The following is a 26,741-nucleotide window of genomic DNA, read 5'->3' on the forward strand; positions in this document are numbered from 1 at the left end:
TCTCACGCAGAGATAGAAGAACGTTTCCGCCGTTCCGGTTTTGGGGTGTGACAGTTAGAAACGCATTTCATATGTCAAAAAGTTTTTAATTCTCTGACTGCATCATAAATATAATAGTATTAAAAAACCCCACCATCAACATCCTATTAGAATTTATAAATCATAACTTTGAAAAAAAATATAATAAATAAATAAATTATCATTTTGTTTCTAAAAATTATAATCATAAGTTTTTCAAGTTTAAATATTAACAAATAAAAAATCTTGAAAATAAAATAACAAGAATAAATTATTAAATATGTCTCAAGAAATAGAAAATACACCAATCATTATTAATAACGAAGAAAATGAATCGGGATACACATTTGATGCTCTAATTATTAAAAATAATATTAATAAAGATGCTATAAGAAAATCAAATTTTACACTATCAGAAAAACATAATTTTAGATATTACTCATTAAGAGAAGATTATACATTAATGATGCGGTGGATTATATTGATGATGGATTATGTTGAATGATTGGATGATTGTGTGGATAATTTGGATAGGGCTCTGCTATTCAGAAATAGAACAACTATTTCAACAGAGAAAACAATTGAGATCAACTCAAGTCTTAAACACTCAAACTTAACCTGTTTATTTCATATGGGCAAAGGCCCTATTCAAAGGATCAAGAGAGTCGGTTACAATTATTGTTGCAATCGTTTGATTGCAATACGACATACATATTTACATTATAGCCCCCTAAACTATTGAGGGTTACACACTTTATGTTACATCACAAATAATACAACCGACACTTAATAATTATCCTACCGACACTTCTATTGAATTACGTAAAAATAACAATCCTTTATTTAAGACACGTGTCCTTTCAACGTGGAAGGGATTGTTATTTTTACGTAATTAAATAGAAGTGTCGGTAGGATAATTATTAAGTGTCGGTTGTATTATTTGTGATGTAACATCAACTGTGTAACCCTCAATAGTCTAGTGGGCTATAATGTAAATATGTATGTCGTATTGCAATCAAATGATTGCAACAATAATTGTAACCGACTCTCTTGAGCATCAAAAGTGTATCCCACTTCATTTTCTTCGTTATTAATCAGGATTTGTGTATTTTCTTTTTCTTGAGACATATTTAATAAATTATTCTTGTTATTTTATCTTCAAGATTTTTTATTTGTTAATATTTAAACATGAAGAACTCATGATTATAATTTTTAGAAACAAAATGATGATTTATTTTTTCTTTAAAAGTTACGATTTATAAATTCTAATAAGATGTTGATGGTGGGGTTTTCTAATACTATTATATTTATGATGCAGTTAGAGAATTAAAAACCTCTTTGACAAATCAAATATGTTTCTAACTTCTTGGTACATAGTCATAATTATAAAAAACCTTCTACCGACATATGTTTAAATTGTAGGTGGATAGTAGTATTTAATTTTAATAATGAGTTTATGATAATAACTTATAACGACGAATGTTTGTAACGATAAATATTTATAAGAATATATATGATGATGCATGATGAACATATATTCATATGAACGAAAGACTTAATATTCAAAATAATAGTAAGAACGTTACTTAGCTGTGATACCAAATTTAAAATAACATGACGACGGATTAATTGCTCTCATACCAAATTTAAAGACATGACGGAATTAATAAAGATTAAGAGAAGATTATACATAAATGATGCGCTGGATTATATTGATGATGGATTATGTTGAATAATTAGATGGTTATGTGGATAATTTGGATAGAACTCTGCTATTTAGAAATAGAACAACTATTTCAACAGAGAAGACAATTGAGATCAACTCAAGTCTTAAACACTCAAACTTAACTTGTTTATTTCATTTGGGCAAAGGCCCTATTTATAGGCTCAAGAGAGCCGGTTACAATTATTGTTGCAATCGTTTGATTGCAATACAACATACATATTTATATTATAGCCCCCTAGACTATTGAGGGTTACACACTTTAAGTTTGGCAATTACAATTACATCAATTTCACCCATACCTCAAGTATATCAAAAGTGCCAAAACCCATATAGCAGACACACTAACAAGAGAATGGAAGCCATCATAAAGCAACCTAGATAAGAAGCAACACAATTCATTGAAGACTAACCCATGAATTAAAAAATATCTGCTTTTTCTGAGGCGGGAGGAATGACGCAAGCAATGACATAAAAAGCCATTATTGAAGATTAACGGGAGGAATACCGTAAGCAATGACGTAAAAATCCATTATTGAAGACACCTAATGACGTAAGCAATGACGTAAAAAGCCATTATTGAAGACACCTGTCTTTTCAATGTGGAAGGGCTTATTATATTTTTAATTATGTAAAGTGTTGGTAGAATTATTTGTATTTGTCGGTAGGATAATTATTAAGTATCGGTTGTATTATTTGTAATGTAACATAAAGTGTGTAACCCTTAATAGTCTAGGGGGCTATAATGTAAATATGTTTGTCGTATTGCAATCAAACGATTGCAACAATAATTGTAACCAGCTCTCTTGAGCCTATAAATAGGGTCTTTGCCCATATGAAATAAACAAGTTAAATTTGAGTGTTTAAGACTTGAGTTGATCTCAATTTTCTTCTCTGTTGAAATAGTTGTTCTATTTCTGAATAGCAGAGTTCTATCCAAATTATCCACATAATCATCCAATTATTCAACATAATCCATCATCAATATAATCCACCACATCATTCAGGTATAATCTTATCTTAATCTTTCTTAATTCCGTCATGTTATTAAATTTGGTATCAGAGCAATTAATCCGTCATCATGTTATTTTGAATTTGGTATCAGAGCTAAGTAACGTTCTTACTATTATTTTGAATATTAAATCTTTCATTCATATGATATATGTTCATCATGCATCATCATATATATTCTTATAAATATTCATCGTTACAAACATTCATCGTTATAAGTTATAAACTCATTATTAAAATCAAATATTATTATCCACCTACAATTTAAACATATGTCGGTAGAAGTTTTTTTTACAATTATGACTATGTACCAAGAAGTTAGAAACACATTTCATATGTCAAAAAAGTTTTTAATTCTCTGACTGCATCATAAATACAATAGTATTAAAAAACCCCACCGTCAACATCTTATTAGAATTTATAAATCGTAACTTTGAAAAAAAAAATATAATAAATAAATAAATTATCATTTTGTTTCTAAAAATTATAATCATAAGTTTTTCAAGTTTAAATATTAACAAATAAAAAATCTTGAAAATAAAATAACAAGAATAATTTATTAAATATGTCTCAAGAAATAGAAAATACACCAATCATTATTAATAACGAAGAAAATGAATCGGGATACACTTTTGATGCTCTAATTAATAAAAATAATATTAATAAAGATGCTATAAGAAAATTAAATTTTACACTATCTGAAAAACATAATTTTAGATATAAGTCATTGAGAGAAGATTATACATGAATGGTGCGTTGGATTATATTGATGATGGATTATGTTGAATGATTGGATGATTATGTGGATAATTTGGATAGGGCTATGCTATTCAGAAATAGAATAACTATTTCAACAAAGAAGACAATTGAGATCAACTCAAGTCTTAAACACTCAAACTTAACTTGTTTATTTCATATGGGCAAATGCCCTATTCATAGGCTCAAGAGAGTCGGTTACAATTATTGTTGCAATCGTTCGATTGCAATACGACATACATATTTACATTATAATTCCCGAGACTATTGACGGTTACACACTTTATGTGACATCTCAAATAATACAACCGACACTTAATAATTATCCCACCGACACTTCTATTTAATTACGTAAAAATAACAAACCTTTATTTAAGAGACGTGTCCTTTCAACGTGGAAGGGATTGTTATTTTTACGTAATTAAATAGAAGTGTAGGTAGGATAATTATTAAGTGTCGGTTGTATTATTTGTGATGTAACATAAAGTGTGTAACCCTCAATAGTCTAGGGGGCTATAATGTAAATATGTATGTCGTATTGCAATCAAACGATTGCAACAATAATTGTAACCGGCTCTCTTGAGCATCAAAAGTGTATCCCACTTCATTTTCTTCGTTATTAATAATGATTGGTGTATTTTCTATTTCTTGAGACATATTTAATAAATTATTCTTGTTATTTTATCTTCAAGATTTTTTATTTGTTAATATTTAAACTTGAAAAACTCATGATTATAATTTTTAGAAACAAAATGATAATTTATTTTTTCTTTCAAAGTTACGATTTATAAATTCTAATAAGATGTTGATGGTGGGTTTTTTAATACTATTATATTTATGATGCAGTTAGAGAATTAAAAACCTCTTTGACATATGAAATGTGTTTCTAACTTCTTGGTACATAATCATAATTGTAAAAAACATTCTACCGACATATGTTTAAATTGTAGGTGGATAGTAGTATTTGATTTTAATAATGAGTTTATGATAATAACTTATAACGATGAATGTTTGTAACGATGAATATATATATATATATATATATATATATATATATATATATATATATATATATATATAAGAATATATATGATGATGCATGATGAACATATATGCATATGAACGAAAGATTTAATATTCAGCATATTAGTAAGAACGTTACTTTGCTCTGATACCAACTTTAAAATAACATGATGACGGATTACTTGCTCTCATACCAAATTTAAAGACATGACGGAATTAATAAAGATTAAGAGAAGATTATACCTGAATGATGCGGTGGATTATATTGATGATGGATTATGTTGAATAATTAGATGGTTATGTGGATAATTTGGATAGAACTCTACTATTTGAAAATAGAAAAACTATTTCAACAGAGAAGAAAGTTGAGATCAACTCAAGTCTTAAACACTCAAACTTAACTTGTTTATTTCATATGGGCAAAGGCCCTGTTTATAGGCTCAAGAGAGTCGGTTACAATTATTGTTGCAATCGTCTGATTGCAATACAACATACATATTTACATTGTAACCCCCTAGACTATTGAGGGTTACACACTTTAAGTTTGGCAAGTACAATTACATCGATTTCACCCATACCTCAAGTATATCAAAAGTGCCAACAACCATATAGCAGACACGGTAACAAGTGAATGGAAGCCATCATAAAGCAAGCTAGATAAGAAGCAACACTATTCATGGAAGACTAACACAAGAATTAAAAAATATCAGCTTTTTCGGAGGCGGGAGGAATGACGCAAGCAATGACATAAAAAGCCATTATTGAAGATTAACGAGAGGAATAATGTAAGCAATGATGTAAAAAGCCATTATTGAAGACACCTAATGATGTAAGCAATGACATAAAAAGCCATTATTGAAGACACCTGTCTTTTCAATGTGGAAGGGATTATTATATTTTTAATTATGTAAAGTGTTGGTAGAATTATTTGTATTTGTCGGTAGGATAATTATTAAGTGTATGTTGTATTATTTGTGATGTAACATAAAGTGTGTAACCCTCAATAGTCTAGGGGGCTATAATGTAAATATGTATGTCGTATTGCAATCAAACGATTGCAACAATAATTGTAACCGGCTCTCTTGAGCCTATAAATAGGGCATTTGCCCATATGAAATAAACAAGTTAAGTTTGAGTGTTTAAGACTTGAGTTGATCTCAATTGTCTTCTCTGTTGAAATAGTTGTTCTATTTCTGAATAGCAGAGTTCTATCCAAATTATCCACATAATCATCCAATTATTCAACATAATCCATCATCAATATAATCCACCACATCATTCAGGTATAATCTTATCTTAATCTTTCTTAATTCCGTCATGTTGTTAAATTTGGTATCAGAGCCATTAATCCGTCACCATGTTATTTTGAATTTGGTATCAGAGCTAAGTAACGTTCTTACTACTATTTTGAATATTAAATCTTTCATTCATATGATATATGTTCATCATGCATCATCATATATATTCTTATAAATATTCATCGTTACAAACATTCATCGTTATAAGTTATAAACTCATTATTAAAATCAAATATTATTATCCACCTACAATTTAAACATATGTCGGTAGAAGTTTTTTTACAATTATGATTATGTACCAAGAAGTTAGAAACACATTTCATATGTCAAAAAAGTTTTTAATTCTCTGACTGCATCATAAATATAATAGTATTAAAAAACCCCACCATCAACATCCTATTAGAATTTATAAATCGTAACTTTGAAAAAAAAAATATAATAAAAAAATAAATTATCATTTTGTTTCTAAAAATTATAATCATAAGTTTTTCAAGTTTAAATATTAACAAATAAAAAATCATGAAAATAAAATAACAAGAATAATTTATTTAATATGTCTCAAGAAATAGAAAATACACCAATCATTATTAATAACGAAGAAAACGAATCGGGATACTCTTTTGATGCTCTAATTAATAAAAATAATATTAATAAAGATGCTATAAGAAAATCAAATTTTACACTATCTGAAAAACATAATTTTAGATATAACTCATTGAGAGAAGATTATACATGAATGATGTGTTGGATTATATTGATGATGGATTATGTTGAATGATTTGATGATTATGTGGATAATTTGGATAAGGATCTGCTATTCAGAAATAAAACAACTATTTCAACAGAGAAGACAATTGTGATCAACTCAAGTCTTAAACACTCAAACTTAACTTGTTTATTTCATATGGGCAAAGACCCTATTCATAGGATCAAGAGAGTCGGTTACAATTATTGTTGCAATCGTTTGATTGCACTACGACGTACATATTTACATTATAGCCCCCTAAACTATTGAGGGTTACACACTTTATGTTACATCACAAATAATACAACCGACACTTAATAATTATCCTACCGACACTTCTATTTAATTACGTAAAAATAACAATCCTTTATTTAAGACACGTGTCCTTTCAACGTGGAAGGGATTGTTATTTTTACGTAATTAAATAGAAGTATCGGTAGGATAATTATTAAGTGTCGGTTGTATTATTTGTGATGTAACATCAAGTGTGTAACCCTCAATAGTCTAGGGGCTATAATGTAAATATATATGTCGTATTGCAATCAAACGATTGCAACAATAATTGTAACCGGCTCTCTTGAGCATCAAAAGTGTATCCCACTTCATTTTCTTCGTTAATAATAATGATTGGTGTATTTTCTTTTTCCTGAGACATATTTAATAAATTATTCTTGTTATTTTATCTTCAAGATTTTTTATTTGTTAATATTTAAACTTGAAAAACTCATGATTATAATTTTTAGAAACAAAATGATAATTTATTTTTTCTTTCAAAGTTACGATTTATCAATTCTAATAAGATGTTGATGGTGGGGTTTTCTAATACTATTATATTTATGATGCAGTTAGAGAATTAAAAACCTCTTTGACATATGAAATGTGTTTCTAACTTCTTGGTACATAGTCATAATTGTAAAAACTCTTCTACCGACATATGTTTAAATTGTAGGTGGATAGTAGTATTTGATTTTAATAATGAGTTTATGATAACAACTTATAACGATGAATTATTGTAACGATGAATATATTGGAATAGTGTCTAAGGCTGCAACTATATTAGGCAAATATTTGACCCGGTTGTGCATGGTCCTTTTGGGTTGCCTTCACCATAGCAACTTGATAGGATGATTTATTATGAGAGAGTAAATATTATTAATATATTATGAGAATAATATAAAGAATAATATATTGTTATTTTATTAATATAAGTCATAGAATTAATTGGAATTAATTTGGTGACTTAAAGAGATTAATTAAATAAAGGGGTATAAACTGTCAATTGTTTGATAGTTAAGCTTTAGACTGTAAATCCTTATAGATAGAGATGGGACGAATTCTAGAAGCTAATGGATAGCTAAATTCGTCCAAGGCTTATCTAAGGAAAGGATTTGGATAGCCTTAAGAGAAGATTATCCAATTAGGGTTTAGGTTGTAACCCTTAAGGAGTCTACAAGTATAAATAGACCCTATGGCATAAGGAAACCGGCACCTCACCTAAAGTAAGAGAACCCTGGCCGATTTCCTCCCCTCTCATCTCTCCTAAATCATCTTTCTTGCTATTGGTGTTTGTAAGCCATTAGAGGAGTGACATTTGTGACTCTAGAAGCTCCAAGACCACATGATCAACAAGGAACTCAAAGGTATGGTTCTACATCTGTTTCAATGTTGTTATTTAACCTAATTAGGCATTAGAAGTCTTGGATTCAAAGCATGTTTAATTAGAAAGCCTAGATCCAAGCAATAGGGTTTTGCATGCGCACATAGGAAAGTCCTTATGGCTAAAACCCATCAGTGGTATCAGAGCCTAGCTTGGTTTTCTTTAAATTGTTGCTTGATTAACTGAAACAAACCTGCAAAATTCGATTTTTTGGTTTCTGAGTCATGGACTCGGCGAGTTCCAAAGTGGACTCGGCGAGTAGGCCTGACTCGGCGAGTCCCTTTGTGCACTCGGCGAGTCCAGGCGTCAGGAATAGCCAGATTCAGGATTTTTTCATAATTATCTTATGGAAACTTATCTTAATCATAATTGATCAATCTAAATCCGATTTTTTGATATATATATGACTATTATCTTGATCTAGTTAAAGGTATTTATCATCTAATAAAATATTTAATTTCCTTATATGATAATTAATTAATTATTTTAATTATTTTGGTAATTATCCTTCAAAGAAATCTTGAATAAAATCAAATATAGATAATTAGGATATTAATTGTTAATTGGAATTATTTGTTATTTAATCCTCCATGTTTTAAATGTTTAAAACTTGCCCTCAAGTTTTGAAATTTATATTTGTGATTAAAAGTTTTAATTTAGACAACTTAAATTTCAAACCCTAGATTTTAAGGTATAATCTTATCTTAATCTTTCTTAATACCGTCATGTTGTTAAATTTGGTATCAGAGCAATTAATCCGTCATCATGTTATTTTGAATTTGGTATCAGAGCTAAGTAACGTTCTTACTATTATTTTGAATATTAAATCTTTCATTCATATGAATATATGTTCATCATGCATCATCATATATATTCTTATAAATATTCATCGTTACAAACATTCATCGTTATAAGTTATAAACTCATTATTAAAATCAAATATTATTATCCACCTACAATTTAAACATATGTCCGTAGAAGTTTTTTTTACAACTATGACTATGTACCAAGAAGTTAGTAACACATTTCATATGTCAAAAAAGATTTTAATTCTCTGACTGCATCATAAATATAATAGTATTAAAAAACCCCACCATCAATATCCTATTAGAATTTATAAATCGTAACTTTGAAAAAAATTATAATAACTAAATAAATTATCATTTTGTTTCTAAAAATTATAATCATAAGTTTTTCAAGTTTAAATATTAACAAATAAAAAATCTTGAAAATAAAATAACAAGAATAATTTATTAAATATGTCTCAAGAAATAGAAAATACACCAATCATTATTAATAACGAAGAAAATGAATCGGGATACACCTTTGATGCTCTAATTAATAAAAATAATATTAATAAAGATGCTATAAGAAAATCAAATTTTACACTATCTGAAAAACATAATTTTAGTTATAACTCATTGAGAGAAGATTATACATGAATGATGCGGTGGATTATATAGATGATGGATTATGTAGAATGATTGGATGATTATGTGGATAATTTGAATAGGGCTCTGCTATTTAGAAATAGAACAACTATTTCAACAGAGAAGACAATTGAGATCAACTCAAGTCTTAAACACTCAAACTTAACTTGTTTATTTCATATGGGCAAAGGCCCTATTCATAGGCTCAAGAGAGCCGGTTGCAATCGTTCGATTGCAATACGACATACATATTTACATTATAATTCCCGAGACTATTGACGGTTACACACTTTATGTTACATCTCAAATAATACAACCGACACTTAATAATTATCCTACCGACACTTCTATTTAATTACGTAAAAGTAACAATCCTTTATTTAAGACACGTGTCCTTTCAACGTGGAAGGGATTGTTATTTTTACGTAATTAAATAGAAGTGTCGGTAGCATAATTATTAAGTGTCCGTTGTATTATTTGTGATGTAACATAAAGCGTGTAACCCTCAATAGTCTAGGGGGCTATAATGTAAATATGTATGTCGTATTGCAATCAAACGATTGCAACAATAATTGTAACCAGCCCTCTTGAGCATCAAAAGTGTATCCCACTTCATTTTCTTCGTTATTAATAATGATTGGTGTATTTTCTATTTCTTGAGACATATTTAATAAATTATTCTTGTTATTTTATCTTCAAGATTTTTTATTTGTTAATATTTAAACTTGAAAAACTCATGATTCTAATTTTTAGAAACAAAATGATAATTTATTTTCTCTTTCAAAGTTACGATTTATAAATTCTAATAAGATGTTGATGGTGGGGTTTTTTAATATTATTATATTTATGATGCAGTTAGAGAATTAAAAACCTCTTTGACATAGAAATGTGTTTCTAACTTCTTGGTACATAGTCATAATTGTAAAAAACCTTCTCCCGACATATGTTTAAATTGTAGGTGGATAGTAGTATTTGATTTTAATAATGAGTTTATGATAATAACTTATAACGATGAATGTTTGTAACGATGAATATTTATAAGAATATATATGATGATGCATGATGAACATATATTCATATGAACGAAAGATTTAATATTCAAAATAATAGTAAGAACGTTACTTAGCTCTGATACCAAATTTAAAATAACATGATGACGGATTAGTTACTCTCATACCAAATTTAAAGACATGACGGAATTAATAAAGATTAAGAGAAGATTATACCTGAATGATGCGGTGGATTATATTGATGATGGATTATGTTGAATAATTAGATGGTTATGTGGATAATTTGGATAGAACTCTGCTATTCAAAAATAGAAAAACTATTTCAACAGAGAAGAAAGTTGAGATCAACTCAAGTCTTAAACACTCAAACTTAACTTGTTTATTTCATATGGGCAAAGGCCCTATTTATAGGCTCAAGAGAGTCGGTTACAATTATTGTTGCAATCGTCTGATTGCAATACAACATACATATTTACATTGTAACCCCCTAGACTATTGAGGGTTACACACTTTAAGTTTGGCAATTACAATTACGTCAATTTCACCCATACCTCAAGTATATCAAAAGTGCCAACAACCATATAGCCGACACACTAACAAGTGAATGGAAGCCATCATAAAGCAACCCAGATAAGAAGCAACACTATTCATGGAAGACTAACACAAGAATTAAAAAATATCAGCTTTTTCGGAGGCGGGAGGAATGACGCAAGCAATGACATAAAAAGCCATTATTGAAGATTAACAGGAGGAATACCGTAAGCAATGACGTAAAATGCCATTATTGAAGACACCTAATAACGTAAGCAATGACGTAAAAAGCCATTATTGAAGACACCTGTCTTTTCAATGTGGAAGGGATTATTATATTTTTAATTATGTAAAGTGTTGGTAGAATTATTTGTATTTGTCGGTAGGATAATTATTAAGTGTCTGTTGTATTATTTGTGATGTAACATAAAGTGTGTAACCCTCAATAGTCTAGGGGCCTATAATGTAAATATGTATGTCGTATTGCAATCAAACGATTGCAACAATAATTGTAACCAGCTCTCTTGAGCCTATAAATAGGGCATTTGCCCATATGAAATAAACAAGTTAAGTTTGAGTGTTTAAGACTTGAGTTGATCTCAATTGTCTTCTCTGTTGAAATAGTTGTTATATTTCTGAATAGCAGAGTTCTATCCAAATTATCCACATAATCATCCAATTATTCAACATAATTCATCGTCAATATAATCCACTGCATCATTCAGGTATAATCTTATCCTAATCTTTCTTAATTCCGTCATGTTATTAAATTTGGTATCAGAGCAATTAATCCATCATCATGTTATTTTAAATTTGGTATCAGAGCTAAGTAACATTCTTACTATTATTTTGAATATTAAATCTTTCATTCATATGAATATATGTTCGTCATGCATCACCATATATATTCTTATAAATATTCATCGTTACAAACATTCATCGTTATAAGTTATAAACTCATTATTAAAATCAAATATTATTATCCACCTACAATTTAAACATATGTCCGTAGAAGTTTTTTTACAATTATGACTATGTACCAAGAAGTTAGAAACACATTTCATATGTCAAAAAAGTTTTTAATTCTCTGACTGCATCATAAATATAATAGTATTAAAAAACCCCACCATCAACATCTTATTAGAATTTATAAATCGTAACTTTGAAAAAAATATAATAAATAAATAAATTATCATTTTGTTTCTAAAAATTATAATCATAAGTTTTTGAAGTTTAAATATTAACAAATAAAAAATCTTGAAAATAAAATAACAAGAATAATTTATTAAATATGTCTCAAGAAATAGAAAATACACCAATCATTATTAATAACGAAGAAAATGAATCGGGATACACTTTTGATGTTCTAATTAATAAAAATAATATTAATAAAGATGCTATAAGAAAATCAAATTTTACAGTATCTGAAAAACATAATTTTAGATATAACTCATTGAGAGAAGATTATACATGAATGATGCGGTGGATTATATTGATGATGGATTATGTTGAATGATTGGATGATTATGTGGATAATTTGGATAGGGCTCTGCTATTCAGAAATAGAACAACTATTTCAACAGAGAAGACAATTGAGATCAACTCAAGTCTTAAACACTCAAACTTAACGTGTTTATTTCATATGGGCAAAGGCCCTATTTATAGGCTCAAGAGAGTCGGTTACAATTATTGTTGCAATCGTTTGATTGCAATACGACATACATATTTACATTATAGCCTTCTAGACTATTGAGGGTTACACACTTTATGTTACATCACAAATAATACAACCGACACTTAATAATTATCCTACCGACACTCAAGTATATATCGGGAACATTTTCCCAAACGGAGCAAAATTACAGCACACATGAACTAGAAACACTAGCATGTCTCAAAACATTGAAAAAATGGAAAGTCGACCTACTCCAAACCAGATTCGAGCTACGCACAGATTCCAAATATCTACTTGGCTTTTGGCGATATAAATTACAAGAAGATTATTGTCGTGGACGTTTAATCCGTTGGCAATTACAATTACATCAATTTCACCCATACCTCAAGTATATCAAAAGTCCCAACAACCGTATAGCAGACACACTAACAAGTGAACGGAAGCCATCATAAAGCAACCCAGATAAGAAGCAACACTATTCATGGAAGACTAACACACGAATTAAAAAATATCTGCTTTTTCGGAGACGGGAGGAATGACGTAAGCAATGACGTAAAAAGCCATTATTGAAGACATTTATCCTTTCAACGTGGAATTATGGAAAAATTATAGGAGAAGAACCAATACCTATGGAATCAACTCAAGGAAATATTATTATACCTATATTAAATAAACAACAAATTAGAAATAGATTATCTAATATTAAAGAAACAGATAGAACAAAAATCGCTTATATTCATATATCAACTATTCAAATAATTTTAAAAAGTACTTTTAGCGATTTAGACACACCAATAGAATTAGAAATTAGAGATGATCGTATAATTAATAATCAAGAAAATATTATTGTTAAAGGAAAAGGAAATTTAATTGAAGGAAAAATAAAATTTGATATTAATATACAACTAGGATTAAGTCTAAAAGATAAAAATTTAAGTAATAGTATTACCGTACCCCGTCCTTTCTTTTTTTACTCTTATTTGTTTGTTAAAGTTTTTAACTTCTAAATACCATAACATATATTCTTAAATTTTTTGTATCACCCCTACTAATGATGTGATCTTTGAGTTGTATGATATTCATCTGCTTGTCGAGTTATTGGATGATATTTTTAGGATATATGTTCTGATATTCAAAAGTTAAAAACTTCAATAGACAAATAAAAGAGTAAATTCATTTAACAAATTTTCGTTTTGTTTTATTTTATATGATCAATGATCCTTATATAGGCAGTATTTTACAAATGACAAACAATGGACTAACTATTGTATTATTACATATAAGGGGGTGTTTGGGATTGCTTTTCAAAACAACTTATTGGTTTATTGACTTTTTGAAAAGCTAATAAATCAAAAAAATTGTTTGGAAAACTCAAAAACACTTTTTAGAATAGTTTTTTAATTAGCTTCAAAAAAAATATTTTTTATATGTCTAGTATAAGTTAAAAAGTGTTTGGCTTAAAAAATGTTTTTTGAAGTTATTTTGGTTAAAAAGCCATAAACAATTTCCAAAAAAACAAATTTTACATGCTTATTAAACAATTTCCAACAAACAAATTTTACATGTAAAATTTTATATAGTCAAATACTTATACTAGACATATACCTAATTTTATATTATTACATATAAGGGGGTGTTTGGGATTGCTTTTCAAAACAACTTATTGGTTTATTGGCTTTTTAAAAAGCTAATAAATCAAAAAAATTGTTTGGAAAACTCAAAAACACTTTTTAGAATAGTTTTTTAATTAGCTTCAAAAAAATATTTTTTAATAAGCATGTAAAATTTGTTTTTTGGAAATTGTTTATGGCTTTTTAACCAAAATAACTTCAAAAAACATTTTTTAAGCCAAACACTTTTTAACTTATCGATTTATTGGTTTTTTCACCGTAAAAGCTAATCCAAACACTTTTTAAAAAACTCATTTTACCACCACTATAAGCCAATAAGCACTTTATCTAAAAACACTTTTAGAGTTCAAAAAACACTCCCAAAAACCCCCATAAAACATGTAGTTGATGCAATTATTCATCATGTCATGCACACTACACAATTATTACAGATTTGACACTTACTATTATATAGTGGGCATAAAACGATATCTTATAACTATTACATTTTTTGATAGGTAATAATAATTGTATCATGATTGAAACAATAGTTTTGTGCTTGTCCACCCCCACTATGCATTTAATTTTTCTTTTTTCAGATTTGGAACTCATCTGAAACTCATTCATCTGGTATTTACATTGTCTAATTGTTATATTCGTTCTTTTGCAGCTTCTCAAAATCTATGCTACACGTTTTGGTGTTGATTTTTCCCATTTGAGTTTGTTTCAACAATTTCTCTTTTGATATCCCTTTGGACTCACAAAAATAAATAAATAAATAATAGAGCTTTTGCTCAAGCGGTAATGTGTTGCTCGTTTCGAAACTAGAAACAATTTGGGATTCAAGAACTTGAAGAGTCCCATAGAGATGACGATGAGATTCAGTGAACCTCTTTATTAAAGCAAAGATTGCTAGCTTGGATTGGCATGATTAGTGTTGTTAGCTTGTTCTATCTCATTGTTAGGTTCTTCTATTAAAAGTCGGTTGATGCTCTAAAAAATTCTTACTATTTGTAAATCATTAAATTTGCATTGTGATACTCGTGTATCTGAAATACGAAACAAGAACAATAATTTGTTGGTTTTCCATCCACCGAGTTTAACCTCTTAGATCAATATATCATTAATTTAACTATCATTGATGATATTGTTTCTTGTGGATTAGTAACAGACACATCAATTGTAATCTCAATTGGGTTTGCTAGTTTTTCCATTTAATTTTGTCTAGCTCTTTCTAGTCATCTAATATAATTTCTGCCTTTCCATAAAATATATTTCAATTATTTCAACCCGTATATTCTTTTACAAACCCTTTTTGTTGATATCACCAATCATTTTACTCATTAATCACAAAACAAAACTCAATTCTATCCATTAATACATAAACAAGTAGAAATCACACACTACGTTACATAATTTATAAAACATTCACAAATCTTAATCATAGGGATTCCTAAAATTCTTCAAAAGGTCGGGAATATCATATCCCAACATATCATCAACAGTCTGGATCATTTTAGGCTTCAATTTCTCAAATTTGTCCAAATTGTACCCACTCAATCTCTCCCTGAAACTTTCTACATATGGGAAATCTCCCGCCGGTAAATGATGCTCCCTTTGTACCTGTTCACAAAACCCCATCAATATACAGTACACAGTACACAGTCACAGTCACAGTCACAGAAGAAAGAACCTTTGCAAAAACGTCTTCAAGGTTATCGATGAGTTTTTGTTGAGTTTTAGCCTTCCCCATCATGGCAGGCATTTCTTTTTTAAGATGGCTAATAATGAACGCATGAATCTTTGCAGCTCGAGCACGTTTCACAAACTCATTGATCTGTACGTAAACAACATCAAAAAATGGAAAATATATAGAATAAAAAATTCTCTTGCGTTCCAAAATCTATTTATAAAAAATAATAAATAAACTCACCCTACGATCACAAGCCTTCTTAGGAATGTCTTTTAAGTCGGCTAAAAGATCATCTTGCTCTTTCTCAAATAGTTCTGTTCCAATCGGGCCAGCAGTCACTCGATTTATAGGTTTGTCATTGAAGGAACTAACAAAAAAAAAAGATCAATCACACAAAAGGGTAAAACGGTCATTTTACACTCAGCGTGCTTTTATATGTAGAAAGATTACCCAATGTATACACGCATAACCTCTGGAGTATTAAGAACTTTACCAAGGGACCACATAAGAGCTCCATACACCCTCATAAGCTACAATAAATTAATAAATAAATTAAACATGAACAAGTATAATATTTAGATTTTTTTTTAAATGATTTCATACTTGTTGGGTATCGACTTGATCGGCTTTATTCAAAACTACACGTATCTTATCATCATTTCCTCTAAGAGATGAAATGACACGTTTGAATTCATCACTGATATCAAGTTTATGAGGATCAAACAGAAGCAAGATTAGATCACACTTTGAAGCGAACCACGACGTGACACCTGTAAAGTCATAGCTTCTCTGTGTGCGTTGCTTTTCACCTGATAAAACTCCAGGAGTGTCCACAAATGTAATATGCTCCAGAAGCTTTTTATTCACAAAATACATAACACATGTCAAAAAGCTTAAAAGCTAAATAAATAAAAATAATTTTTTTTTCTGAGATGAAATTGAAAACTAACGGGATGTGGCATTTGAGAACACTCGAATTTTGACAAAAAAGCAGTTCCAAAATTGGTTAAACCACTGTATGGCATGTCTGCTTGAACAGCAACAGTGTTTCCTGGAATACTTCTTTCATCTGGTCCATTCTGTGGAAAAAGAAAAATGATATTTTTAATAAATGGTGTATAAAGTATGGCATTAAGGTTATAAAATAGCAATATATTTTTCAAGATTTCTAGACACCCATATCAAACTGCAATTAAGAATCATATCAAAAAAAGTAAAATGAAGATATAAAGCATACCATAACAACAACAAATCTATCTGTAGTAGGCTCAGGTCCAATATGAGCTCCTGTTCGAAAGATGGTCAAACTTAAGTCATATAACAAAGGGGGGGGGGGGGGGGGGGGGGGGGGAGACTTACCTGGATAGCTACTTCTAAGCAAATGCTTGATGAAGGTTGTTTTCCCTGTTGAGTATTGACCTAAAAGCATCACCATTGGTTTGGCATCAAAATCACTGTTTGTCTACAAAAACATATGAACATGGTAAGTTTCTGAAAAAACTATATAAAAAGGAAATATGGAAAAGGTTGATAGTTCACATGATGGTTTATAATATATGGGATTATGGGTTGGTATTAATTACCAATAAAGGAGAAACAAAATCATTAAATTGATATGTGACTTCTAAAGGTTTCAGCTTCTGAATGTACAGCTTCTTCAAGCCATCGATGATTGATGTAACAGCAGTTAAAGGAACCTGATAATGCATAAATAAGATGAGATGAAAACATAATATTTAAAACATATACTTTAATGGTGACTTGTTTGTTTAAGAAGTAGAAAGTAAATAAAATGAGAAGAAGAACAGAAAAGCATACTTTCTTTGCAGATTTTGAAGAAGTAAACCAACTAGATGATGAAGACGTCTGCACCTCAGGATTACCATTCGTTTCAGGATCACTTTTTGGACGCTTTTTCTTCTGCATACATTAACAAACAAGTTAATTTTCAAGAAAAATATTTAGTTTTTAGGCTCATAGTGGTATGCATACAGCTGAGGTGAGAGAAAGGTATACATACAGCTAGTAAGACATCCAGACCATCCATCACAGGTGGTTTCAAATTTTCATAATCAACTGCATTGTAAGATGACATGAACACAAGAAAGGTAATCAAAGGTTAAAGTATTACATATTTACATGTTAAAAGTGTAAAGAAAAGAAGATGTGGTTACACAGCTTACCATCAGAATTTAAGAGGTCGCCACTTAATGTGTGTCCTGCTTGTGCCATAGAAATCAACTTCAATCACCACACACACCGAAAAGGGTCATCAGTCATGTATACAAAAATGGTGGATAGAAGAGAATTAAAGAAGACAAAGCTAAAAAAACTACCTGCATTGCAGTAATAAACTCTTTGAAACCAAGAAAGCCTTGTCGTCTAGAATCTGCAATTGCCCATACCTTAAGAAGTAGTATGAACAGGCGAAGAGAAATAGTTAGAACAAATCGAGATTCAAAGATAGAACAGCAGAAAGAGAACTACAAGCTAATATCGGTGCCCTTATGAGCACACTTAGCAATCAAATTAATGATCAAAACTTGAGGACGTAAAACCCTTAGACATGGCGAGATAGCTAAATGAATTCATCCCACTGTTCTTTTCAAGCTCGGATTAAAGAGGGGTTTATGTAGAACCTAGGGTTTATAATAATCCACAGTTCCATTGAACGAAAAAAAAAAGTTAATAGAGATGAAGATCAAAACCTGCTTGAGATCTGGTCGAGATAAATTGGACATGACAAAGAAATTCGTGGCATCACCACCAGTGAGGCGTCCATCGCCATCTGGAATTAAAAATAGTACAAATTAAGATCAAAAAGCATAAAAAACAGTTAAACGAAACGAAGAAGATAGAGAACGAGAAATGAAACCTGAATCGGCGACACTGAACCAGTCTTTGTAGATCTTCTGGTGTTCTGCAGAGCACCGACTAATCGATGCTGAATCAATCTCCATTTTAATCAAAAGTTATGAATACACAGATTACAGATTCTCTAATAGACTCCAGATCAGGGTTTTTAAATACAGCACTTGAGAATCTACCAAAATCCCCAAATTTCCAGATCTCGCCGACGTTGCTAAGTTGAAAACTGCAGTCGAGATATTTTGTTTGCCCTTTTGCCCCTTGCTTGTCGTGCGAGGCGCCAAACCTTTGAGTGATCTTGAATTTACAGATTTTTTTTATTATTATTTAAAAGATATAAATATAAAACAGTATCTTAAATAAATAAATTAACTTTATTTAAAAATTGCCCAATTTCTGGTTTTCTCCGATTAAACACCATCGACCCTACATGTAATTCATACCAAACATGTTTTGTTTGACCTTCCCAATTGATTGACTCACTATGGCATAACTTCCACAAGTAGTTATATTTAGTTTAGGACAAATTGTGCATCTAATTATTGAGTTCCTTATTCATATGGATATCCGCATGAGAGATTTTTAAAATGAACCAAACATTCATCTGCCATATAGAAATTGTTTGGAAATAATTCATATATTTATTAAACCACCAATCATATACAAGTTTCTATGTTCAAATGATTCAATTAACAAAAGAAATATAGATCTCTTATGTTTGTGAATGCTTATTCATTTATATTCAAAGTTACAATAATTGACTTGTATGTTTTCTCAAAGGTTTTGAATATTATCATTTTTAGTTTTCTTTTCACTTTTTTGAGATATGTTTATAACTTATAGAGTGTTATGGTGCATGTATATCACAATTCACATACAAAATCACATATGTTTTTTTTTGTAACAAACATGAAATTGTTGTCTTATTGTTTTATTAACCAATTACTTAGAGTGAAAAAAAAAATTATCAACCAACTTTTTAATTTTTATTAGAAATAACTAGTAAGGAGCTAGAAATGAACAAAATTACATAGGGATATTAAGAATCAATTTTGTAACCACAAAATTCATTCAATTTTCATTTTATTGTACATATTGACAAACCTTCGAAAGAAGTTGAACAATTTTGTCAAAATATAGTGCTTCTTAGAAAAGTGACGATATGATAGATTACATCATTCCAATATCTCCACGGTGCCCAAGTCACAGTCAAAACAATCGCCTCCAACACTTTCTTCTTCATCAAAGCCAATTCAAAACATTTCTCAAAAGTCTCAAGATCATTCCATGTCATTTCTCAACATAATATATATTTAAGTGTTAAAAGGAATTGTATAATAAAAACAATGCACATGCACATGCATCTAATTCTCAACCCAAGTCCTATACTCTCAAATAAGGTCTCTTATATACTAGGGATCCAAGTGGTATAAGGTTATTTCCTAGTAGAAGTTATTTGCTTCAACCTGTTACCGTTGACTTAATATGTGAAGTCAACACCACAAAGGTCACGACTAAGGAACAAATCCTAAACATAATATTTAGGAAAAACATGTAACAATCAACATGTTTCTCATGGAATTGAGTTGCAAATTGATGGGTTTTAGCCATAAGAACTTTCCTATGTGCGCATGCAAAACCCTAATGCTTGGATCTAGGCTTTCTAATTAAACATGCTTTGAATCCAAGACTTCTAATAACTATTTAGGTATAAGAACAATGTTAAAACAGATCTAGAATCATACCTTTGAATCCCTTGTTGATCTTGTTGTCTTGGAGCTTCTAGAGTCACAATTGTCACTCCTCTAATGGCTTACAAACACCAAATAGCAAGGAGGATGATTTGGGAGAGAGGAGAGGGGAGGAAATCGGCCAGGGCTTCTCTACTTTAGATCAAGTGCCGATTTCCCTTTGCCATAGGGTCTATTTATACTTGTAGACTCCTTAAGGGTTACAACTTAAACCCTAATTGGATAATCTTCTCTTAAAGCTATCCAAATCCATTCCTTAGATAACCTTGGACGATTTGAATCTATCCCTGGCTTCTAGAATCCGTCTAATCCCTATCAATATGGATTTACAGTCTAAAGTTTAACTATCAAACTATTGACACTTTATACCCTCTTATTTAATTAATCTCTTTAAGTTACCAAATTAATTTCAATTAATTCTATGACTTATATTAATCAAATAACAATATTATTATTCTTTATATTATTCTCATAATATATTAATAATATTTATTCTCTCTTAATAAATCATCCTATCAAGTTGCTATGGTGAAGGCAACCTAAAAGGACCATGCACAACCGGGTCAAATACTTGCCTAATATAGTTGCAGCCTTAGACACTATTCCAACACAAATTCCATCCATAAGCGTTATGCTTAAAATGCCAAGAATTTCTTCCTTCATGACCACAAGGTAGGTTGCTCCAGGGTATTATAACCTTCACGCTTTAGGAAATTAATCATTCAAAGTGTACAAACTCATCCAAACATGATATACACAGGTAAGATGCCCAAACAAGAGATAAACTAATATTTGCATTTTAAGCAAAACATTTCCAAAATAAGATTTTCATTCAATGCAAAAGCATGTCACAGAGGCCATATAGCAAACAATATATTTATATTGCATAAATAATACCAAAATTTTCATCAAAATATTTGATATGGACATGTACTCAAATTTACTCACCTTGTAGATTTTGCCTTGGCGGACACAGGGCATGTGTGTTGCCTAGTGAGACAAAATCGTCCTTAAGATCTAACTTAAGCATCCTACATTGTCTCGATGCACCCGAAACCCCCTATAACTTTTCCAAAAGACTCTAAGGGATGTATTAAGTTTTAAGAACTTATTTTATAATTATTAGATCACATTTCATTCAAGTTTTAACCATTACTTAACTTAATGGTTTCATGAGTTCAAGAGTGAACTAACCAAGACATTACTCAATTCACATTAAGACTAAGTCTTCAATGACTATGGTTATCTCTAGCTTGCTTTCTTATAGATAAGTGATCATCCATGATTCTCTTACATTATTTTTAAACACGTAATACGTTCTAATTCCAACCTGCATTAACATAATTTCATTCCTCCTTACATGATTCAAATCTCAATAATGGTATCAAGATGCCTAGATCCAGTTGTATGGTGATTGTAAGCTTAATTGTTGTTTCTTCCATTTCCATATTTTCCAAACACTTAATAGTTTCATTTTCATGAATCATTTTATTGAATAAAACACATTTGAGACATAACTTAATTTAGAAATCCTTTCATTCCATTCTAATGATGGGTTCCATTGGAATAATCATTTAAACCTCGTAACTCCATAAAACCCATTGAGATCATATACAAGCAAATCATAAAAACAACATTAATCTCTTCTTAATAAATATATCATGATATATTTAGTCCGATTTCAACAAAACCACACATAGAGCTGAGCAATTGGATATGACATGTATATCACCAACTGCATTTATGTTACATACTAGTTTACTCTGTGACCAAACGCAGCAATGAAATAAATAACAAAAGAATGAAAGAAAGACAAATAATTAACAAAGCATATAAATGGCTCTCCATACACCTTCCCTTTTTTGGAGTTTCTCCACCCCTTTCTACACATTCAAGTAGCGTTTGGTGCACATGATGAAACTGAGGCTGAACCAGACTGGTTCAGTCTGTTTGGCAAAACTAGAAGATAACAAGTTTTCCGAAAGCATGCATTTGTTATTTTTTTTGTTTTGTGGCGGATATATGAGATATGGTTTTCAAGAAATTTCATTAATGGTTTTTCCAAGCAACCACAAGACGAGGGACATTTCTATCATGGCTATGGTATGTAGCGAACTCCTATCCAGCATAAACCCAAAAACGGTTATCCCTGCTGTGTTGTTCTCAAAATACGTCACTGCATATATATGCCAAAAAAATTTATATATTAATAAATAAATCTCTTGATTTTACCCATTCACAAACTTTCAACTTATCAATGGTTTAATTAATGTTGCCATCTCCTTATTGATAAGAATTGAAGTATCATCCAAAGAGTCCCCATCATTTATCATTTTCAAGTCATAAATATTATACTTTATACTAACACCACTCTCTTTTTTTAATTTCTTGTAATACATAACAAAATAATATTAATATTATTTTTAATAATATACACCATTAAGAAGATCTCGTCTATGCAAAACAAAATAAACCAATATTGAATATGTTTTATCAAAAATATCTATTCTTATTATTAGCTTTAAAAAGAGGGATATTCAAAAAAAAATCTTTTTGATTTGACAATTGACCATTTTCTTTTGCCTAATCACAAAAATGACCACCAACTTCACACAAAACTTAAAAATTTAATTTTCATAATATTCTGTATTTTGAAGTTTCAAGAACAATTTCGAACTAGAAAATTTCTTATAGGTTTTTTTGTGGTGGAAAAAATTCCAAATTTTTTAAATCTCACAACCAACAGTTGCAAAATTGGTTCAAAAAGCTTGTGTAACTTTCTAACTTTTTAAATGTTCTATGATCATAAAATGATCCTTTTTCTGAATATCTTTTATTATAAGATTTTATTTTCATTTTCTTATAAACACTAATCTTGATCCGAAATAAAAATACTTTTTTATAACGGTTAAATACAAAAAGGGATAATAATAATAATATTTATTTTCCATAAAAACCATTATTAAAAAAAAAAAAAAAGTATTATGAGAAGATAAGCAGTTTTTATACAAAATACCATTAATATTTATCGTCCCTTTTTAAAAACAAGGATGTTTTATAAATAAATAAAAACAAACAGATAACATTAACCCATATAAAAAACTATAGATTAATAAGTAGGTGGAACTCATTTTATAAACCTGTGAGGGTAGTTTTATAAAAACATAAAGTTTTATATATCGATGATGTGACATGATTATAGAGAGGCATTTAGAAGCGTACCTAAGGCTTGCCTTTTTTGGAAAGAGATTGTGCTATAAGCATACGCAGGTATGATTTTTGTGTTGTCCAACTCATCTTCTTCACTACCAACATCATCAAAGTCAGACGACGGTGGTTCAAAAGGGAGCCCATTACCATTGTTCCCAAAAACACCACCCGCAGTTGGGGTTTCTGTATCCGCCTCCGGTGACTCAAAGATGTCAATTGTTGCACACACGTGCCACTTTGCAGCTAGACACGTCACCCCTTGTGCCTTGTGTGTGATCCTTGCTGCACTCCTTAGCAATATCATTAACCCCGCAAGCAAGCTTACAGACACCAACTACAATAATATAACAAGCAAAAACCATAAAAAGACATGACTTAAACATCAAGCATTCAGATTTAAAAAAAAAAAAAAAAAAAGAAAAAAAAAAAGATTATTATTATTACCCCAAGTTCACCGGATTTGAAAATGCTGAGGTCAGCCTTCTTGCGGGTGGTATCAAGAAGTGCAGCGAACTGGCTGACTGTGACGATGATGAGGGCAAATGTTATGAAAGCACGATAACGATGGCTTATGATTTTCAAGTGCCTTCTGATCCTTAAATGTTCTCGTAATACAGATTCGACATCTGAATCAACTTGAAAGACTTGTGCAAAATCTTGTAGACGAAGGATTTGAAGGCAACAGATGAGGCGAAAGAGAACACAGACTAGGAAAAACACCACTGTTCTGTAGAGCCATGAGCAGAGTTCCATGATGCATGCTACTGAGTCGCTCACTATAACATTCCCTAAAAAGGGAATGGCTGTTGCACCTGAAGTATACCACCAGATCTTGTATGCACTCTCGGCTGCAAAACATGGGACAACGAAGATGGAGAGGATTTTGAGAGATCTCTGCATTTTAGATGTAAGGGATGCTTGTTAAATATAGGATTTGATCTTCATAGCTATATGTAAATCAAAATGAAATGAATGGCAGTAGAATGATCCTAATTTGTGATGATTGTGAATAGGAATGACAAAATGGCAAGAGGTTTCTTAATACCAATTGTTTCATTCATTCACCGTTTCACTTTAAAGCAGAAGTTGATTTGAATCAAGTCATAGCCAAAGATCCAAATTTAATCAATCATGGAAGAATCAACAAATGTAACAGGAAGCTCCCAATAACCAAGGATTAAGATCTTCATAAATCATAATCCACTAGGAGACTAGTATGATTTGTGCAGTGGAATGAAATCAATGAATCATAAAACTTATGGCATGACAATGAACTTGAAAATAATAAAATGGCGATGAATTTCTGAGCGCCGATCATCCTTTTCGTTTAATTCATTCCGTAATTCAGGTAAAAGCTGAAATCTGTTCTAATCAAGCCCTAACCAGATATTCAAAATTTAACTAATCGCACCAGAATGATCCTAAAACGCGATGACGCTGAAGAAGAAAAATAATAAAACAACAATCAATAACTCATCACTAATCATTTTCATTCGCATTTCATAGATTAATTCAAGTTAATGTAGATATACATTCAAATCAAGTCATAACCAGAGATCCAAAACTTAATCGAACAAAACGACATAAAACCAATGAGAAACAGAGTGCTTACATGGAGATGTTCTGTATACCCCCTTCGAACGATCTCGCTTTCATCACAAAGCTTATCAAAGAACAGAAACCTACGAAGTCCATAGATCCTCACGAATTGCGAGAGCGAAATAAATGACAGCGTAGCGATACCACTCAGAGACAATTGAACAAGGCTATCATAGGGCCTAGCATGCCGATTATCACAATCGCTGCAAGCGAGGTAGAAATGAGAAAAGCTAGGGACGACGAAGGTGAAGATGATGAAGACGAACCACGAGAGCGAAGCAGTCCAACCATTAGACTGATCGACACACATCCACCGGAGCCATGATCGGAAACTCTGGAGTTCATCGGAAGCGTGCGAGGCGCTGCGAGTGAATCCTCTCCTTTTTGCTGCGAGAAGAGCTACCCTTCCGTCATCCATGGCCATCGTGATCGAAGAAACGAAGATGTCGGAGACAGTCGCGTGGGACTGTGGATGATTGAATTGATATCTATAATTTTATACAGGTGACGGGAAACATTTTAACGAGATAACCCTTGATTTTAAATGCTCTCAGTTTATGCTTCAATAATTTTTTAATTGCATTTAGCCCCCCTGAAACTTGAAAATAAAGTTTTATATGGCAGCGAACTTTATTATAAATTTAATCTAATCACTAAAACATGAAAATTAATATAAATCACCAGATATTTATCAAATTATTTTTTTAGAATAATATGGTATTATGGCCCAAGTTATTTTATTCTTTATAAAAAATAGATTATATTCTACAATTAAGATGGATCATATTCTTTTTAATGATTCTTTTTTTAAAATTAAAGAGCTTTTTACCACTTAATTAGCAAAAATAAATTAAATGACGGCTTTTTAGAAAGAATAACAAAATGACACTTGATTATCATTATTTGTATTTATCCGCTTTTAGCGACAGGTCAAAACATCGGTATCTCTAATTTTATTTCATAGAATTTTAAATGTTTCATATGACAAATTACTATTTTTCTTTAGTTTTTTATTTCAATATGGGCATAAATCAAAAAAACATCGACAATTTGAGATTAGATTTATAATAATATTGAAAAAATATTAAAATCATTTAATTTTCCTTTATAAAATAGCAATCGATTTAAAATTG

At 30.3% G+C, this 26,741-nt stretch overlaps 2 protein-coding genes and 1 long non-coding RNA gene across 3 annotated transcripts; 1 reads left to right on the forward strand and 2 right to left on the reverse strand.

Annotated features, from left to right (window-relative positions):
- Nucleotides 1-1,576: 1,576 nt before the first annotated feature.
- On the forward strand, nucleotides 1,577-15,576 carry LOC145072949 (uncharacterized). The gene is made up of 3 exons (XR_013691201.1): nucleotides 1,577-8,214; nucleotides 11,355-11,927; nucleotides 15,158-15,576. It is a non-coding gene; the product is annotated as an uncharacterized LOC145072949 (long non-coding RNA).
- A 223-nt stretch (nucleotides 15,577-15,799) lies between these two features.
- Nucleotides 15,800-19,346, reverse strand: LOC145072948 (EH domain-containing protein 1-like). Its single transcript, XM_079019463.1, has 15 exons — nucleotides 19,056-19,346; nucleotides 18,889-18,968; nucleotides 18,517-18,585; nucleotides 18,364-18,421; nucleotides 18,201-18,256; nucleotides 17,999-18,100; nucleotides 17,764-17,877; nucleotides 17,540-17,642; nucleotides 17,418-17,467; nucleotides 17,131-17,259; nucleotides 16,784-17,035; nucleotides 16,631-16,710; nucleotides 16,421-16,547; nucleotides 16,181-16,324; nucleotides 15,800-16,110 (listed from the first exon to the last, which is right to left on the reverse strand). Exons 1-15 carry the CDS (start codon nucleotides 19,138-19,140, stop codon nucleotides 15,925-15,927), a joined length of 1,635 nt encoding a protein of 544 aa, XP_078875589.1. The 5' UTR covers nucleotides 19,141-19,346; the 3' UTR covers nucleotides 15,800-15,924.
- Nucleotides 19,347-22,424: 3,078 nt separating this feature from the next.
- On the reverse strand, nucleotides 22,425-26,089 carry LOC145072899 (uncharacterized). Its single transcript, XM_079019393.1, has 4 exons — nucleotides 25,622-26,089; nucleotides 24,454-24,903; nucleotides 24,022-24,343; nucleotides 22,425-22,975 (listed from the first exon to the last, which is right to left on the reverse strand). Exons 1-4 carry the CDS (start codon nucleotides 26,030-26,032, stop codon nucleotides 22,836-22,838), a joined length of 1,323 nt encoding a protein of 440 aa, XP_078875519.1. The 5' UTR covers nucleotides 26,033-26,089; the 3' UTR covers nucleotides 22,425-22,835.
- Between the last annotated feature and the right edge of the window lie 652 nt (nucleotides 26,090-26,741).

Source organism: Lactuca serriola, chromosome 9, assembly GCF_051521515.1.
Source record: "Lactuca serriola cultivar US96UC23 chromosome 9, Lser_US96UC23_V15, whole genome shotgun sequence".
NCBI classification, from domain to species: Eukaryota; Viridiplantae; Streptophyta; class Magnoliopsida; order Asterales; family Asteraceae; genus Lactuca; species Lactuca serriola.

Bases quoted from the DNA above. Each gene is read 5' to 3' on its own strand.
- LOC145072948 (XM_079019463.1), bottom strand. From the start codon at position 19,140: ATGGAGATTGATTCAGCATCGATTAGTCGGTGCTCTGCAGAACACCAG. The intron at 17,643-17,763 runs GTAATTAATACC...ATGTTTTTGTAG, and splicing joins ATTTTGTTTCTCCTTTATTG to ACAAACAGTGATTTTGATGC. The intron at 16,325-16,420 runs GTGAGTTTATTT...GTTTACGTACAG, and splicing joins AGAAGGCTTGTGATCGTAGG to ATCAATGAGTTTGTGAAACG.
- LOC145072899 (XM_079019393.1), bottom strand. From the start codon at position 26,032: ATGGCCATGGATGACGGAAGGGTAGCTCTTCTCGCAGCAAAAAGGAGA. The intron at 24,344-24,453 runs GTAATAATAATA...ATATTATTGTAG, and splicing joins TCAAATCCGGTGAACTTGGG to TTGGTGTCTGTAAGCTTGCT. The intron at 22,976-24,021 runs GTACGCTTCTAA...ATATATATGCAG, and splicing joins CCAAAAAAGGCAAGCCTTAG to TGACGTATTTTGAGAACAAC.